General features: G+C 41.0%; 1 protein-coding gene across 1 annotated transcript in view; it reads left to right on the forward strand.

Moving 5' to 3' along the window:
- The window catches only part of nfxl1 (nuclear transcription factor, X-box binding-like 1), a 103,472-nt gene that overhangs the window by 42,635 nt on the left and 41,048 nt on the right, over nucleotides 1-19,789 (forward strand). The window contains exon 16 of the mRNA XM_073064711.1: nucleotides 16,461-16,598. Within this exon, the coding sequence (XP_072920812.1) occupies nucleotides 16,461-16,598 (138 nt within the window). The remainder of the gene's footprint in view (nucleotides 1-16,460; nucleotides 16,599-19,789) is intronic.

Raw genomic sequence — 19,789 nt, forward strand, 5'->3', positions numbered from 1 at the left:
GGGCAGTGTTTTTTTTTGTGTGAGATGTGGGAATTCTGAGAGACCTTCAGCCTCCCAGAAAACCACATCTGCACCAGGTGCACCAAGCTGCAGCTTCTTGGAGAACATATTAAGGAAATGGAGCTGCAGTTCAATGATCTTCAGCTCGTGGACAAATGAGGTGATAGATAGGAGCTACAGGGAGGTAGTCACCCCTAGATTGCAGGAGGTAGGTAACTAGGTGATTGTCAGGAGAAGGAAGGGATTGGGCAGCCAGTGTAGAGTACCCTATTGCTATTCCCCTCAATAAGTGTACTACTTTGGATACTGTTGAGGAGGATGGCTTACTAGTGGAGGGTCTTTGGAACTGAGTCTGGTGCTGTGGCTCAGAAGAGAAGAGAGATGAATGGGAGTGCAGTGGTGATATTCCATTATCAGAGGAACAGAGACAAGATTTTGTGGGCACGATAGAGAAACCCAAATGGCATGTTGCTTCCCAGGTGCCAGGGTCAGATGTGTCTTGGATCAGGTCCATGGCATTCTAAAGGGGAAGGTGAGCAGCCAGAAGTTTTAGTACATATTGGCACCAATGTGTGACAAGATGAGGAGGTCCTGAAGAGAGATTTTAGGGAGTTAGGTAGAAAGCTGAAAAACAGGACCTCCATGATGCCAATCTCTGGATTGGCATGTGCCAGTGAGGTCAAGAATTGGATGATTTGGCAGATGAATGCATGGCAGAGGAACTGGTGCGGGGGCAGGGGTTCAGATTTATGGATCATTGGGATCTCTTCTGGGGAAGATATGACCTGTACAAAAGGGACAAGTTACACCTGAACTCAGCGGGCTAATAGCCCTGTAAACAGGTTAGCTAACGCTGTTTGTGAGGGTTTATACTAATTTGGCAAGGGGACGGGAACTAGAGTGATAGTGCTGAGGATAGGATGGTTGGTTTACAACAGAGGCAATATGTACTGAGACTGCTAGCAAGGAGAGGCTGTTGATAGGGCAAAATTGCAGTCAACAAGATGAGTTGCAGTGTAAAAGACAGACAAAATCAAAGGGTGATTATAGGACTGCAGGAATTGTATTTGAATGCGCACTGTTAAAGATTGGCATGTATGAAGTTATGGTCATCACTGAATCGTGGCTGAAAGAACGTTATAGCTGGGAGCTTAATATCCAAGGATACATGTTGTATTGAAAGGACAGACAGGTAGGCAGATGGGGTGGGGTGGCTTTGGTTAAAAAAAATGAAATCAAATAATTAAAAAGAGGTGACAAAAGGTCGGAAGGTGTTGAATCATGGGTAAAACTAAGGAACTGCAAGGTTAAAAAGACCCTGATGGGAGTTGTATACAGACCCCCAAACAGTAGTGAAGGATGTGACCTACAGATTACAGTGGGATGTTGAAAATGCATGGCTAAAGGATAATGCTACCATAGTTATAGGGAATTTCAATATGCAGGTAGATTGGGAAAATCAGGTTGGTGCTGGATCCCAAGAAGAGGATTTTCGTGAATGCCTATGAGATAGCTTTTTAGAGCAGCTGGGGAATCAGCATTTCTGGATTGAGGATAATACAGTGAACCTGAATTGATAAAGAGAACTTAAGGTAAAAGAACCCTTCAGGGCAAGTGGTCATAATATGATAGAATTTGCCCTGTAATTTGAGAAGAAGCTAAAGCCAGGAGTATCGGTATTACAGTGGAGTAAAAGGAATTAAAGGCATGAGAAAGGAGTTGACTGGAATTGATTGGAGAAGAACACCGGAAGCAATATGGAAGGTGCAGGATATACATATCCCAAAGAGGAAGGAGTATCCCAAAGGCAAAATGACACAACCATGGCTAACAAGAAGTCAAAGCCAACATAAAGCTAAGGAGAGCATGTATAATAAAGCAAAAATTAGTGGTAAATTAAAAGATTAGGAGGCTTTTAAACCCAACAAAAGGCAACTAAAAAAAGTTATAAAGGAAAAGATGGAATATGAAGATAAGTAAACCAATAAGACTAAAGAGGATACCAGAAGTTTCTTCAGATACATAAAGTGTAAAAGAGAGGTGAGAGTAGATATCAAACCACTGGAAAATGTTGCAGTAATGGAGGACAAGAAAATGGCGAGGAACTGAATAAGAATTTTGTATCAGTTTTCACTGTGGAGGACACTGGCAGTATACTGGAAGTTTGAGAGTGTCAGAGGACAGAAGTGTGAAGTTGCCATTACTTGGAGGAAGATCCTTGGGAAACTGAAAGGTCTGAAGGTAGTTAAGTCACCTGGACCAGGTGTTATTTACCACCAGGTTCTGAAAGAGGTAGCTGAAGACTGTGGGGGCATTAGTAATGATCTTTCAAAAATCAATTGATTCTGGCGTGGTTCCGATCGAATGCAACATTGCAAATCTCACTGCACTCCAAGAAGGGAGGGAGGCAGAAAAAGCAATGAAATTATAGGGCAGTTAGTCGGATCTCAGTGCTAGGGAAGATGTTAGGGTCAGTTGTTAAGGATGTGTTTTTGGGCTACAATCAGGGGTGTCAAACTCATTTTAGGTCACGGGCTGGATTGAGCAGAATGCAGCTTCATGCGGGCTGGATCAGTCGGACGCGTGTGAACGCAGCTTTCGTTGCCTCCGTTTTTTCAGCCTGCTCTCATGTGTCTCAGTCTCTGCTATAACTACAAAGTGTTTCACTTTACAAATTCCGTTTCTTATGAAGAAGACTGCCGAATAAACACTAAAAACCCTGAAAACCTGGTACCTGAATAAATTCAGCATTAGTCATATCATACGCCATAGGCGCTTCGATTACTGGGGCCAGCTTTAATAGTAATTAGATATTATCTCGCGGGCCAAAGATAATTCCACCGCGGGCCGGATTTGGCCCGTGGGCCTTGAGTTTGACATATATGGACATGATAAAATAAGCCATAGTGTGTTACTTGGATTTCCAGCATTTGCAGATTTTCTCTTGTTTGGGATTGCATAGTCAGCATGGTTTTCTTAAGGGGAAAATCTTACCTGACAAATCTGTTGGAGTTCATGTTGCTTTATTGTTATATTGACCATAAACTGCTGGTACAGTACACAGTAAAAACGAAACAATGTTCCTCCAGGACCCTGATGCTACATGAAACAACACAAAACTACACTAGACTATGTGAGGCAGCGCAAGTCTACACTAGACTAAGTAAAACAACATAAAAACTGCACTAGAATACAGACCTGCACAGGGCTACATAAAATGCACAAAACAGTGCAGGGGAGTACAATAATTAATAAACAAGACAATAGGCACAGTAGAGGACACATTACAATGTCAGTCTAGACCACGAGTACTTGAGGAGTCTGATGGCTTGGGGGAAGAAACTTGCACAGTCTGGTTGTGAAAGCCCAAATGCTTCGGTACCTTTTGCCGGATGGTAGGAGGGAGAAGAGTTTATGTGAGGGGTGCGTGGGGTACATCACAATGCTGTTAGCTTTGTGGTTGCAGTGTGTGATGTAAATGTCTGTAATGGTGGGAAGAGAGACCCTGATGATCTTCTCAGCTGACCTCACTTTCTGCTGCATGGTCTTGCGATCTGAGACGGTGCACTTCCTGAACCAGGCAGTGATGCAGTTGCTCAGAATGCTCTCAATACAACCTTTGTAGAATGTGATGAGGATGGGGGGTGGACTTTCCTCAGCCTTCGCAGTAAGTAGAAACGCTGCTGGGCTTTCTTTGTTATGGAGCTGGTGTTGAGGGACCAGGTGAGATTCTCTGCCAGGTGAACACCTAGAAATTTGGTGCTCTTAACGATCTCTACCGAGGAGCAGTTGATGTTCAGCAGGGAGTGGTCGCTCCATGCCCTCATAAAGTCAACAACCATCTTTTTTTGTTTTATTCACATTCAGAGACAGGTTGTTGGTTTTGCACCAGTCTGCTAGCTGCTGCACCTCCTCTCTGTATGCTGACTCATCGTTCTTGCTGATGAGTCCCACCACGGTCATGTCATCGGTGAACTTGATGATGTGTATTGCTGCACAGTCGTGGGTCAGCAGAGTGAACAGCAGTGGACTGAGCACACAGCCCTGGGGAGCCCCCGTGCTCAGTGTGATGGTGTTGGAGATGCTGCTCCCGATCCAGACTGACTGAGGTCTCCCAGTCAGGAAGTCTAGAATCCAGTTGTAGAGGGAGGTGTTCAGGCCCAGCAGTTTCAGTTTTCCAATCAGGTGCTGAGGAATGATTGTGTTGAATGCTGAACTGAAGTCTATGAACAGCATTCGAAACAAGCAGAATAGACCAATGTAAATTGGTGGGTGTTGTGTACTTCGATTTTTAGAAGGCCTTTGACAAGGTGCCACACAAGAGGCTGCTTAACAAATTAAGAGCCCATGGTATTACAGAAAGCATACCAGCAGGATTAGCAGGAGACAGAGTAGGAATAAACGGAGCCTTTTCTGTTTGGCTGACGGTGACTTGTGATGTTCCACAGCATTCTATGCTGGCTCTGCTTGCTTTTGTAGACAACATGAAGATAGGTGGAGGGGCAGTTATTTTTGAGGAAGTAGAGAGGCTGTAGAAGGACTTGGATAGATTAGGAGAATGAGCAAATAAATGGCAGATGGAATACATTGTCGGGAAGTGTATGGTCATGCACTTTGGTAGAAGAAATGGTTGAATATTTTCTAAATGGAGAGAAAATTCAAAAATGTGAGGTGGAAAAGGACTTGAGAAGGATTCAATAAGGGTTAATTTGCAGGTTGAGTCGGTAGTGAGAAAGGCAAATACGATGTTAACATTCATTTCAAGAGGAATGGAACATAAAAACAAAGATGTAATGTTGAGACTTTATAAAGCACTGAACTATTGTGAGCATTATTGAGCCCCTTATCTAAGAAATGATGTGCTGACATTAGAGAGGGTTCAAAGGAGGTTCACAAAAATGATTCTGGGATTGAAAGGCTTATCATGTGAGCAGCATTTGATTGCTCTGGGCCTACACTTACTGGAATCCAGAAGAATAAGGGGTGACCTCATTGATGTCTATTGAATCCTGAAAGGCCTCGGCAGAGCAGATGTGAAAGGAAGTTTCCTATGATGGGGGGTCTTATGACCAGAGGACATAGCCTCAGACTAGAGGCATTCTTTTAGAATGGAGATGAGGACGAATTTCAGCCAGAGAGTAGTGAATTCGTGGAATTCATTGCCACAGGCGGCTGTGACGGCCAAATCATTGGGAATATTTAAAGCAGAGGTTGATAGATTCTTGATTAGTCAGCACATGAAGGGATATGGGGAGAAGGCAGGAGATTGGTGCTGAGAGAGAAAATGGATCAGCCATGATGAAATGGTGGAACAGACTTCACGGGCCAGATGGCCTAATTCAGCTCCTGTATCTTATGGTCTTCATCAAGAGACGTGCTTGAGCAGATGAGGATTTGTAAGGACAAATTAAAGAATACCTTAAACTTGTTTTCAGTTTTGTTTTTCACTATTTGGGCATCATTGGCAAGGCCAGCACTTAATGCCCATCCATAATTGTGCTTGTGAAGGTGCTGGTGAGTGACCTTGAATAGTTGTATTTCTTTTGCTGAAGTCATAGTAACCTGTGATGTTGCACCCTGAAAATAGGAATGATGCAATTGACCACTGAAATGTAAAAAAAGTTGTAGAATGACACAACTTAAGTTGCTGATAACTGATTGAGAAAGGGTATTATGGGAGTAAATGGTCAGTAGTAATCAATTTCTTTGCTACATTTAGGTAAACATTCAAATTCATTAAATATAAATTCATATCCTCTGTAATCTTTGTAAGTTAAGCATCGGATGCTATTTCAAAAGGTAGGAATGTTTGTAAAAGAATAGGTTTTCCTGCGCTTTGAAGTCCTACTTGTGGAATAAACATGAAAATAATTGTGGACATGCTTGTGTCTCTCCCAATTCTGCTACCTTTTCCACAGTTTGGTTAAAGTCTAATTTGACCCAAATCTGCGTCTCAATATCACCAAGACCAAGGAGATGGTGGTGGACTTTAGGAGATCTAGCCTCATATGGAGCCAGTGATCATTAATGGAGAATGTGTGGAGCAGGTTAAGACCTACAAGTATCTGGGAGTACAGTTAGACGAGAAGCTTGACTGGACTGCCAACACAGATGCCTTGTGCAGGAAGGCACAGAGTCGAATGTACTTCCTAAGAAGGTTGGCGTCATTCAATGTCTGTAGTGAGATGCTAAAGATGTTCTATAGGTCAGTTGTGGAGAGCGCCCTCTTCTTTGTGGTGGCGTGTTGGGGAGGAAGCATTAAGAAGAGGGACGCCTCACGTCTTAATAAGCTGGTAAGGAAGGCGGGCTCTGTCGTGGGCAAAGTACTGGAGAGTTTAACATCGGTAGCTGAGCGAAGGGCGCTGAGTAGGCTACGGTCAATTATGGATAACTCTGAACATCCTCTACATAGCACCATCCAGAGACAGAGAAGCAGTTTCAGTGACAGGTTACTATCGATGCAATGCTCCTCAGACAGGATGAAGAGGTCAATACTCCCCAATGCCATTAGGCTTTACAATTCTACCGCAGGACTTAAGAACTTTTTAAAAGCTATTATTAATGCTTTTTGAGATGGTGATTTAGATGCATATCATATTTTTTTACTGAGTTAAGTATTGTATGTAATTAGTTTTGCTACAACAAGTGTATGGGATATTGGAAAAAAGTTGAATTTCCCCATGGGGATGAATAAAGTATCTATCTATCTAATTTGCCCTTTTTCATGAGGTTACATTCAAAATATTGTCAGAAAGAGCTTTGGACAGTGAACCCAGAGTTGGGAGAATCTCTGATTTTAGTTTACAAACTAAAATACTGGAAATTAATATATTCCTTACTAAAGCACGTCTTATACAACTGGAGCGAGGTAGTTATAATATTTTTAGTTTTGATTAGATCAATTTCGTTATCACATATATTGAGACATAGTGAAATGCATCATTTGCTTTAATAGCCAACATTACCTAAGGATGTGCTGGAGGTGTGCCAACATAGCATGCCCACAATGTTCAGCAGAACAACATAAGCAACCACAGACCAACAGCAACAAAACACCAAAAACAACATAACAAGATCTTTCACGAGGAAATCTGCAGATGCTGGAAATCCAAACAACACACACAAAATGCTGGTGGAACATAGCAGGCCAGGCAGCATCTATAGGGAGAAGCACTGTTGACGTTTCGGGCTGAGACCCTTTGTCAGGACTAACTGAAGGGAAAGATACTAAGAGATTTGAAAGTAGTGGGGGGAGGGAGAAATGCGAAATGATAGGAGAAGACCGGAGGGGATGGGATGAAGCTAAGAGCTGGAAAGGTGATTGGTGAAAGTGATACAGAGCTGAAGAAGGGAAAGGATCATGGGATGGGAGGCCTCAGGAGAAAGAAAGTGGGGGGGAACACCAGAGGGAGATGGAGAACAGGCAGAGTGATGGGCAGAGAGAGAGAAAAAAAGCAAACAACTAAATATGTCAGGGATGGGGTAAGAACGGGAGGAGGGGCATTAACGGAAGTTAGAGAAATCAATGTTCATGCCATCAGGTTGGAGGCTACCCAGCCGGTATATAAGGTGTTGTTTTCCACGTCCCATTCCCATTCTGTTATGTCTATCCATGGCCTCCTCTACTATCAAGATGAAGCCACACTCAGGTTGGAGGAACAACACTTTATATACCGGCTGGGTAGCCTTTGTGGTGTTTCTGTGCTGATTGAGATTGTGGAGATGTTGCTAATCTGAAATCACTGGGGTCTACAAGTGAGGAAATCGAAGATACATTTCCACAAGAAGGTATTTAGGACAAGACCTTGGAGCTTATTGGTGAGCTTTGAGGGGATGATGGTATTGAATGTTGAGTTGTAGTTGACATCTTTGCTGTTTAGATGTTTCAGGGTTGAAAGAAGAGCCAATGCAATGGTATCTGCCATTGACCTGTTGATTCGGTAGCACATCTAAGTAGCTCCTCAGGCAGAAGTTGCTATGTTTCATACCAGCTTCTCTAAACACTTAATCGTTGTGGATGTAAGTGCTACTAGATGATAATCATTGAGGCTACCATGTTCTTCTTGGGCACCAGTATAATTGAAGCCTGTGCTTGAAGCAGGTGAGTAACTCAGATTGCTGAAGTGAGACGTTAAAGATCTCAGTGAACTCTCCAGCCATTTGATCAGCACAGGTTTTTAGTACTTGGCCAGGTACTCCATCTGGGCAGGATGCTTTTCCTGAAGGCTTTCGGAGACTCAAATCTTAGGATCATCGGAGTTAAGGTAGTTAGTAAAGTTCCACCGCGTTTTGACAGTCAATGCAAGCATAGAAGGTAGTGAGCTGATCTGGAAGCGAAACCCTTTTGTCACCTATGTTGTTTGATTAAACTTTATAAGAGTTGACAGTGTTTAAGCCTTGCCACAACTGTTGAGCACCCTTCATTGATTCAAGTTGAGTCTGGAATTGGTTTTTCTGAGATCGGAGCTGGACCTATTATAATTTTCTTGGTCACCAAACTTCAATGCCACTGATCTGGCCCTCAGCAGATTGTGGATCTCATAGTTCATCCAGGGCTTCTGGTTGGGGAAGACTCTGAATGGTTTTGTGGGGACACATTCATCTACAACTGTTTTAATAATGTCTATGCCACCTGTGGTGTATTCATTCAGATCCCTAGATGAGTCCTTGAACACAGCCCAGACCGCTGACTGGAGACAATCCAGTAGCCGTTTCTTTACCTCCCATGACCACCTAATCTCTGGAGCTTTGCTCTTCAGTCTGTGCCTGTGTGGAGTTAGAAGGATAGCCAAATGATACAATTTAACAAAATGTGGTCTGGGCATGGAATGGTAGGCATTTCTTATCTTAGTATAGCTATGTGTGTATATCCTGTGCTTATGCTACAGTCGGTTTTACTTCTAGGGAGCCTACTGATTCAGTAGCTGAAGGATATCACTAGGAAGTAATTTTGAAGTGTTTCGCCACCATTCAAGTGATTAAAGCCAGTAGGTAATAAGAAGGAATCACTTGAGACATCATAAATTCTAGAGTTCATCTTGACTTGCTCCTGTCTGTACACTGTGGCGAACATTGTTGCTGACTTGCCCCAGTGGTGAGACAGAATGTAAGCAAAAATTTTGATGAGTCATGAGATTTTGGCAAAATGTTAGGTTTCTGAGTATGTGTCAGACTGTTATTTTATCAGTTTATAGAATGTTGAAAGTTTGTAAAGAAGGCTTTGCAAGATTGATTGAGCTTATATTTGATACTGAAGTAAGTAACAGTTGTATATCCATTTGATGTAATTGGTGGTCTGGAAGGCCATTCAGAGAGGCTTTGGTTTTAATTTATTGTCACCAAACAATTGATACTAGAGCGTACAATCATCACAGCGATATTTGATTCTGCGCTTATATACAAGTAAATATAATAAAAATTTAAATTATAAATCATAAACTTGGTTGATCCAAGATGGCGGCGCGACGCAGCTTGCAGCGGCCACTCCGGAGCTGATTATCTGTTATTTGTGAAGCGGGGTGCCATGCGCAATCATAATCGATTGAAAACGGACGTGGGAGCACAGAGGAACATCTGGAAATCTCCAGGAAGATCTTCTTCGTTGCTGCTGCTGCTGTGAGGTCTGGGTCTCTGCTGGGAAGAACAGGCCCCTAGTCCTCGGGGTTGTGTTGCCGGTGGCCGTTGGTGGGAGCATCTTAATATGCTTGGCAGAGGATGGTGCTCGGAGAAGCTGTGCCAGAGGGGATGGTCGGAGGCTCGACGGACTCGGAATCCGCTGCGGTCAGGTCGCTTTCACTGTATGCTGCGTCTGCGAGGCTGGGTTCGACGGAGCTTTCATTGTATGCTGCGTCAGCGGTGGACGGTGGGCGGTGCCGTGGAAGTCCATAGCGGGGGCATTCCCTTCTGCTGCCGGCATGGGATGATGAGTCAGTCAGGACCCTGAGGACTTGTGAAAACTGTGTGATGGTTTCTTTCGAACTTAGTCTTTTAACATCTTTGGACTATTTTTACTGTGCCCATGGTCTTTTTTTTTAATCAATTATGCTATTGTTTGCACTGTTGTAACTATGTGGTTTTGTGCAGGTCTTGTAGCTTTAGTTTTTGGTCTTGTTTTGTCTGGTGGCTTTGGAGCTCCTTTCCGGGGAACGCGCTAAGATGGTAGCGCGATATTAATACACATCAGCCCCTCTGGACTCTGGATTGGGGATTGCCAAATGTTATGTGGATTTTCTGGTGTAGTCTGTTTTGTCATATGCATTTTGTGATATCATTCTGGAAGAACGTTGTCTCATTTTTTAACTGCATTGCATTTGTGGTTTCTAAATGACAATAAACTGAATCTGAATAATTAGAAAATAGAAAAGGGAAAGTAAGGTAGTGCAAGTCAGGTCTGGATATTTGGATGGTACGGCCCAGATCCGGGTCAGGATCCATTCAGCAGTCATATCAAAGTTGGAAAGAAGCTGTTCCCAAATCTAGCCGTACGAATCTTCAAGCTCCTTTACCTTCTCCCGGAGGGAAGAGGGACAAAAAGTGTGTTGGCTGGGTGGGTCGTGTCCTTGATTATCCTGGCAGCACTGCTCCGACAGCGTGTGGTGTAAAGTGAGTCCAAGGATGGAAGATTGGTTTGTGTGATGTGCTGGGCTATGTTCACGATCTTCTGCAGCTTCTTCTGGTTTTGGACACAACAACTTCCATACCAGGTTGTGATGCACCCTAGAAGAATGCTTTCTACGGTGCACCTATAAAAATGAGTGAGGGTTTTGACACATTGCCTTATACTTGCATTTGCATGCAAGTCATATAGGGTAAGGATGGTATATTTGGGGTAAGGAAACCACAAAGCAGAAGTCATGCAAAAAGTATTACCAGCAGCTACTTTACAGAACTAAATTTGGAACGGTGGTTTTGCTCTGAAATTGCTGAATGTTCAGGGATGCCAGGTATGGCAAACAATTCTGATTGTTGAATCCAGGGCAATGAAAGATGCAATATGCTTGTTGGTACATTAAGGCATTGATGTTCACTTTTATTGGGCTTTTTGGAAATATAAGATGATGGGGAAAGTGTTAAAGTAGCAAGGGGATAGAGAATTAGTATAGTAGGCAAAGTGAAGGATTGTGATTAGGTTTATGCATTTATTGCACTTTTTAATGTACCAATCATGTAATCTGTTGTCCCAGTTTTGTGCTTTGTGCTTGTTTAGTTTGCAGGGGCAAATCCTGAGTTGTGCTCTCTTGCACACTCATACCCCATTTTAGCATCCTGATGAACAGTATCTTGTTTTCCATTGGCCTGTTTAGCAATTTCTGACCATAAGCAATGTCTATAGGAACTCCAAAGAAAATTCTTTCATCCTTTGAGCTGGTTATCCCCATTCAGTTACATCTGTGATGATATTCTTATTAATTGATGTTGGTAGAAATGAACCAATTCTAACCAATTGTTAATGAAAGTCGTGGAAGATAAAGTTATGAATTTTAGATTATATTCCTATATCCTCAATTCCCAACCAGCAGAGTTGGATTCCCTATAAACTTGCAATTCTTCTTGACACTTTGAAGTTCAATCAAATCACAACTTAAACTGGTCAGTTCAAGAAAGTACAACCCTAATTTCTGTAATATTTTCTTCCAGTTTAACTTGTAGGATCCAAATTTCTCATCCTAGTTGATATGTGGTTCTCCTTCCTTAAAATATTTTTGGCAAAGACTAATTAGAAGGTTTTGGAATCAGGGTTAATGTAACTGTAAGATGACTTACAGAAATCAGTACAAGAGAATCAGTGTATTGAGTACATTCTACAAGCACTTTAGATCATTTTCAGTGGCATTGTAAGCACCTCTCCTTAAGAGATGCCTAAATCTCTGGACTTCTGTAGTTTCTGGTTTATATCTTTTAGAGTCATAGAACACTACATCCCAGAAACAGACCCTTCAGCCCATCTCGTCCATGCCAAACCATTAATTTGCCTAGTCCCATCAACTTGTACCTGGACCATAGCCTTTCATACCCCTCCCATTTATGTACTGTATCCAAATTTCTTTCAAATACTGAAATGTACTCCATATCCACCACTTGCACCTGGCAGCTCATTCTACACTCTCACTACCGTCTGAGTGAAGAAGCTCCCCCTCATTTATCCCTGAAACATTAAAAGTAATGTTTAATATTAATAGAGGAGGATACACATCATCAAAATTAATATTTTTCAGTTCCAGCATTATCCACAGAAGCTTCCTCTTCACTCTGGTGCAACTACAATGCAGCCAGATCTCTATGCAGTACTCTAAGGAATGGTCCATATTATCTATGGATACAGTACTCCAAATTAAGACTCAACAATGTCTTATCCAATTTCAACATGACATCCCAACTCCTGTAGTCAGTGCATTGATTTATGAAGGCCAATGTGCCAAAAACACTTTTTTTATGATACTATCTGCCTGTGACACAATTTCCAAAGAATTGTGAATCTGTATTCCCAGATTCCTCTGCCCTACCACTCACCTACTATGGCTGGTCCTCCCAAAGTGCAACACCTCTCACTTGTCTGTATTAAATTCCATCTGTAGTTTTTCAGCCCATTTCACCAGCTGGTCCGAACCCATCTATGAGCTTTGTTTGATACCCTTCTTCACTGTCCACTACACCACCAATTTTGGTGTAATTTGGTTTAGCACATTATTATCCACATCAGTGGACCTATCGCCGATACTTGCAGTACTCCACTAATTGCAGTCAGAGAGGCAACCATCTACAGCGACTCTGATTTCTTCAGCGAAGCCAATGTCTAATCCAATTTGCTACCTCATCTTAAATCCCATGTGATTGAACCTTCTTGACCTATCTCTTTTGTGCGATCTCATCAAAGATCTTGCTAAAGTCCATGTGGACAGTAGGCTTAACAACATTCTCCATAACCACTGCACTATCTGTTCTGGTGCTCTGGTTCCCATCTCCCTGCAATTCTAGTTTTAAACTCTCTTTCCCCCCCGTGTAGCACTAGCAAACCCCAGTTCAAACACTTTTGGGAAAAAGTGTTGCTTTATATATACTTGTTTTACCTTGTAAGTGGATGATGGTATGTATTTGAAAGTGACTTGCCACTGTTTTGTCCCCTTGCTCACTGATTTGTTTTGTAATTCAGTGTTTTCATCTACAAATGCTACCTGTTTAGCATTTTACATTCTTATTAGCTATTTGACTCTATCCCATCTGAGTTATTGAAAATGTTAAATAATTGGAAATTTGTCTCTCAATGATTATCGTAAACCATTGCTTGTTAAGTACCTTGGCAAAAATGCTAATATTTTTAGGAAGGCTGTATAAATATATTGCAAAAAGGTAACTGTAACTTTGTTCTGTGTCTGAATTTCATGCATGCAACTTAATTTAATGTTAACTTAATTTGTTGCTGATTTAAAAAAGTATTTAAAATCAATGAGCTGAATTTTTTTTATCAACTATTTATGTTTTTGTCTCAGGACCTAATGCCAATATTTTTATTATACGGCTGTAATACTAAAGAGTATTTTTATTTTCAAAGGAAGGAAGTATAGAAGTTATGATCATAGTAAATGATAAAAACAGGAGTATTTAAGATCTAAAAAGCAGCTGAAACTTTTGGAAGTTCTCTAGATTTAATACCTTGGCACAGCACAGTCTAAAGGGATTTCATAGTTCTAATGACTGCTTCCTAATGGTACAGACTTCATATTTTTATTGCCCCTTAAAATATTTGGAATGAATTATGCCAAAACAGAATAGTAGGTTTTGGGGTGGAGAGAATATGATATCTGTCCTATATTTTTATTTTAATGTTATTGAAAACAATTATAGCTTGTATATGCATTCTTGGTATGATTATACTTATTTCTTTCATGTGCACCATTTTCACTGTCATCCTAAAATATTGATTTGTAGGTCAGTTGACTACTCTGTACTGTAGGTATTAAAGAGAAGTGAAAGGACACTTGGAGGGCAGTCGATAATACTTATGAGAGAGAATAAGCTATAGGGAGATGTGTGGAGGCTTTGAAGTGACGTGTATGCTCAGGTATGACTAGATTTGAATGGCCAAATGGTTGTCGTCAATGTCACTTTTTAAAAAAATGAAACTGTCATGACAATTCTATCTTTAAAAAGAAAGCATCTCTTAGGAAGCTAAGGCCAAAGGATTCATTCTTCCAACTGACGTTATTTCCTGTTGGTATCATTCATTTCCAGAAGACTAGAATGTAGAAGTAAATATGTATAAAGTGTTGGTGAGACCACATTTTGGAATATTGTGAGCTGTTTTGGACCCTGTATTTATGGAAAGACGTGCTGGCCCTGGAGAAGGTCCAGAGGCATTCATAAGAATAATCCCAGGAACAAAAAGTTTAACATATGAGGAGTGTTTGTCTCTGTATCTATTAGATAGAGTTCAGAAGAATGAGTGGTCTCTTTGAAACCTACTAGATACTGAAAGGCCCAGATAGGGTGGTGGACATGGAGAGGATGTTTTTATCAGTAGAAGAGCATGGTATCAGATGGCACAGCCTCAGAATAAAAGGATGTCTTTTTAAAACTTAAATAAGAAGGAATTTCTTCAGTAAAGTATTGGTATATCTGTCAATTCATTGCCACAGAAGACTGTGAACTTAGGGTGTTTTTAAGGCAGGGATTGATAGAATCTTGATTGGTAATGGGGGGGTTGATTATGGTTATGGGGATGAGGCAGTAGAATGGGTTGGCAAAAATTCAGTCATGGCAAAACACTCAATTGGCCAAATATCTTAATTCTCCTATCTCTTTTGAACGTCAACATTTTGAAAGGCCGCATACTTTCCTGAAATCCTGGAAAGAAAGTTGATGATTGCTAATCTTCCCACTACATCTGTGTTGCATGTAAAATTTGTAGTTCCCCTTTGAAAATAATACTTGCTGCCACAATGAGTCAAAAAGGTAGAAACAGCGCTGGGCAGGGTGTTGATGTGTAGGAAAGGGTCAAGGGGATAAAAGTAACCAGCCTTAAGCTGATTTTTAGAAAATAAGTATTGTTTGAATGGAAAGACAAGGGAAAAGAATGTAACTGTGAAATCATGGTTATGATCAACTTGGGTTTAGCTTGGGAGAGGTCCTTTTAATGTTGGTTCCCTATCTTTCCAGTGAATTTTGCTGGGATGGTGTTAGTAGCTTTCCAATGCCTTGAGATATATGTAGTCTGTAGCTCAGCAACGAGCAAGGGAGTAGGGATCATTGCTACATGGTCATTTGTGTGCTTTAGTAGAACACAATGAAGTGGCAGACAAACTCTTAGCATTTTGTGCCAGTCTTTGTGGAAGATGCCGGCAGTATGCGAGAAGTTTGAGAGTGTCGGGGGCAGGAGTGAGTGTAGTTGCTATTATTAAGGAGAAGGTGCTTGAGAAATTGAAAGGTCTGAAGGTGGATAAGTCATCTGGACCAGATGGGTTCTGAAAAATGTAGCCAAAGAGATTGTTGAGGCAATTAGTAGTGATCTTTCAAGAATGAGAAGTTTCTTGAATTGTTCTGGAGGACTGGAAAATACAAATGTCACTCCAATCTTGAAGGGAGGGAAGCAGAAAAGGTGCAAAGGGACGTGGGAGTCCTTAAGGCAAACTTGCAGGTTGAATTGGTGGTAAGGAAGGCAAATGTAATGTTAACATTAATTTTGAGAGGGCCAGAATATAAAACTATGTAATGCTAAAGATTTATAAGACATAAGATTTGCCCCTCCAGAAGAAAGAGTTAATTAACTGGCCATCTCCTGCCTAATGTAGAACACTCAGTATATCTATGTTAGTTTCAAAGCATCACTTTAGAAGTACTGCTATTTCACATCCTGAGCTTCACATAAGTTTACTATGTGTTGTATATTAGGGTAGCCATTACACTAGCTATTGCAGGGCCTTCAAATAGCAAGATGGTGATTCAATGCAAGGTAAACCAAACTGACTGGATACCGGGGATTAGTACTTGTACATAAAGAATAAGGAGGGGATCCATGCCACTCCCACTCAAACATGTGTATGCCCTCTCACATCCTACCCTGGCTACTAGCCCTGGTGCATACCAGTCCCCAGCTCTGGCTACAAACCTATCAAGCTCAAACCCCTATACTTACCCACCTAACTACCTGTTCTTTTCTTGAAGCTGCCACACAGCAAACCATACTCATTACAGCTGGCTCTAACAGCACACCCGACCCATATTGCCAATCCTTGACTCTGGCCATCTTTGTACTGTGCTACACTTACCAAGGGGTACCTTTGAGCTAACTTACACAGGCATACAGCTGAAATAATTTTGAAGTTATATGAAGGTTTCAAAATGTATATGATTTGATTTTTGCATGGAACTTATCTAATTTGGAAGTACTTCTTCCTCGTACATTACTTAATTTAACGTTTTCCTTGGTTATAAGACAGCTATGATGTATGATTATTTTCTTTCAGATAACCCCTTTACCTTGTCATGCGGCAGAGCCATATTCCTGTAAAAGGCCATGTGGGCGACGCTTGGCCTGTGGGAATCACACGTGTGCGTTAGAATGTCATGCAATCACCTTCCTGGATGGAAGTGATGAACAACAGGTAATAAATCCATTCAGAGTATATTTTTCTATTCTGTGAAATCATCTGTAAAACTTATTTGAGGTTTTACTTCTGGTAAATTTCCTTTATTTTCAACTTTTTTCAAACATGCTCTCTAGAGTGAGAATTTACCACTACACCTAACTTAGTAAGCTTCTCAGTAGCATTCACGTCTTGCAAACGTAAATGCTCTTTCTCTAGCTTCACGTCAAAACTAATGAGTGGAAGCAATCTTTGAACTGAATACAATGTAATGCTATTGTCTTTGTCCAATTCCTTCTGAATTTTGATAAAACTAGATTATCTAGAGCTTCACTTATTGGCACTTTTCATTAACTGGCATTTCAGAGGTAAGGCTTCAAATTGTTCAAATGGTTCAATTTATTAGAGAATGTATACAGTATACAACCTGAAATACTTGTCTTTGCAGACAAGCCTAAGTACCTGGTCGACGGGAGTGCCTGAGCAAGTCTAAGTACCTGGTTAAACAGAGTGCCTAAGTAAATGTTGGAGTAATGCCATGGGAGCAAACGTGTACAGGTTTCCCCTGCTATCTGAAAGTAGAGCATTCTTACGAAACCTTTCATAAGCCAAAATGGCGTAAAGCGAAGAAGCAGTTACCATTAGTTTGTATGGGAAAAATTCTTGAGCGTTCCCAAACCCAAATAATAACCTACCAAATCATACCAAATAGCACTTAAAACCTTGTATAACACTAACATATAGTAAAAGCAGGAATGATATGATAAATACACAGACTGTATAAAGTAGAAATAATGTATGTACAGTGTAGTTTCACTTATCAGAATTGGTACTTAGCCAAAAACCGATTTGTAGAAAAAAAATCAGCACGTACACACATGCGCGCACACCTGCCCGTGCAAGGCTTCAATGTCATGGTAGTCTTTCTCGGGGTAAACACAAGTTTAAAGTGGGCGCCTTTTTTCATAAAACCGAAAATCCTCTTCAGATTTCTTTCGGTTAGCGAAAACAGGTACTAATGTAGGTCTTTCATAAAAGTGAAGTGGCGTAAAGTGAACTTTCGTAAAGCGGGGGAACACCTGTATCCCCTATCATGATATGTTATTTATCTTGCCTGTGAGACCTGTAGTTCAGTATTTTATTCATTGTATTCTATATCCTTTGTTATGGATTTTAGGACATTGTAATTAATTCTGCAACACATACAACAAGCTGGAGGAACTCAGCAGGTCGGGCAGCATCTGTGGAAATGTTGACTGCTCGTTTCCACGGATGCTGCCCGACCTGCTGAGTTCCTCCAGCTTGTTGTACATGTTGCTTTGACCACAGCATTCTGCAGTGTACTTTGTAATTAATTCTGCAATTGGATTCTCAGCTTAATGATAGATAGCAGTCAGTATGGTCAGTGAAACATTTCTTCTCTGGCAATTGTATCTCAAGAAGTGAGGTCTACTCTCTATGCTCTTGACTGTGTGGCTAAGCACAACTCAAACACTGTACAATGTAAATTATTAGATGAAACCATTGGTAAAATATTTGGCAATGAGGAGGAGTTCAGGCTGGTTGAGTGGTGTTGCAGCAACAACCTCATTTTCATTATCAGCAGGACTAAGGAGGTGATTCTGGACTTCAGGAAGAGGAAGTTGAGAGAACACACACCAGACCGTATTGCGGGGTCAGTGGTGAAAAGGCTGAACAGCTTTAAGTTCCTGGGTGTCAAAATCTCTGAGGAACTGTTCTGAGCCCAACAGATTAATACAATTATAAAGAAGGTGTGCTTCCGTTTCTTCTTTGTTGTGAGTTTGAGAAGATTTGTTATGTTACTAAAGACTTGCAAATTTCTGTCGATGTACAGTGGAGACTGTTCTGATTAGCTGTGTCACAGCTTGGAATAGAGGCTCCAATGCGCAGGATTACAAGAAACTGCAAAGTGTTGTACATTCAGCCAGCTTCATCGCAAGAAGGCAGCAATTATTTAATACCCTCCCCATCTGGGTCATGCCCTCTTCACATTACTTTCAGGGAGGAGGTCTAGGAGCCTGAAGACCTACACTTAATGATTCAAGTACAGCTTCTTCCCCTGTCATATTTCTGAGCAGTCCATGAACACTACCTCATTGTTTTTTTTATTCTATTTTGTACTTTATAGTATTATGTGTATCTTTGCATTGCACTGCTGCTGCTGCTGCAAAGCAAAGCAACAAATTTCACATCATACAGGTTGGTGAAAATAAACGTGAGTCTGATTCATGACTAATCAATATATTTGAATAAATGGGAGCATCTACCCCATTTCCCATGGATTCCAGATAGAAAAGCTGCATAAACACTAAAAATACATTTCTTTTGCCTTTCTGTTCATGAAGCTATCAAGTTTACAAATAATGACCTTTCTTTCCATAATTTATTCTGTCTGCATATTATTTTTTTGGTTATAAAGTAATTTTATCTTAAGTCCCAAAACATTTTTTGCTAGAGGTATTAAACTGACCTACTTGTACTTGCAGAAGAGCTCCTTTTGAGATTTATAAAAGTTAATACATTTGCCATTCTTCTGATTTCCTCCACACAGCCACTGTAGAGTTTTGTTCATCTCCTTATCTGTATTACATAATATTTGTGATTTTCTAATTCATGGTATTTCCTCACTTGCAGACCCCTTTCAGTTTTCATTGGCAAAATCTCCTCTGTGATCTCCATCAGCACAGGTGCACCACAAGGCTATGTGCTTAGCCCGCAACTCTACTTGCTTTACTCTAATGACTCCATTGTTGTAGGCCAAATCAAAAATGGTGATGAATTAGCATGTAGGAAGGAGATAGAAAATTTTGCCAAGTGGCGCCGTAGCATCAGTCTCTTAATCAATATTAGTAAGACCAAAGAGCTGATTTTTGACGTCAGGAGAAGGAAACTAGAGGTTTAAGAGCCAGTCCTCATTGGAGGATCAGAGGTGGAGAGGGTCAGCAATTTTAATTTCATCGGTGTTACTATTTTGGAGGACCTATCCAGGGCTCAGCATGTAAGTGCAATTACGAAGAAAGCACGGCAGCACCTCTACTTCCTTAGGAGTTTACGAAGATTTGGCATGACATCTAAAACTTTGACAAGTTCTATAGATGTTTAGTAGAGAGTATATTGACTGGCTGCCTGGTATATTCAAGCCTAGTATGGAAACATCAATGCTTTGAACAGAGAATCCTACAAAAAGC

This window comes from Hemitrygon akajei, chromosome 13 (genome assembly GCF_048418815.1).
Source record: "Hemitrygon akajei chromosome 13, sHemAka1.3, whole genome shotgun sequence".
In the NCBI taxonomy this organism is placed as follows: domain Eukaryota; kingdom Metazoa; phylum Chordata; class Chondrichthyes; order Myliobatiformes; family Dasyatidae; genus Hemitrygon; species Hemitrygon akajei.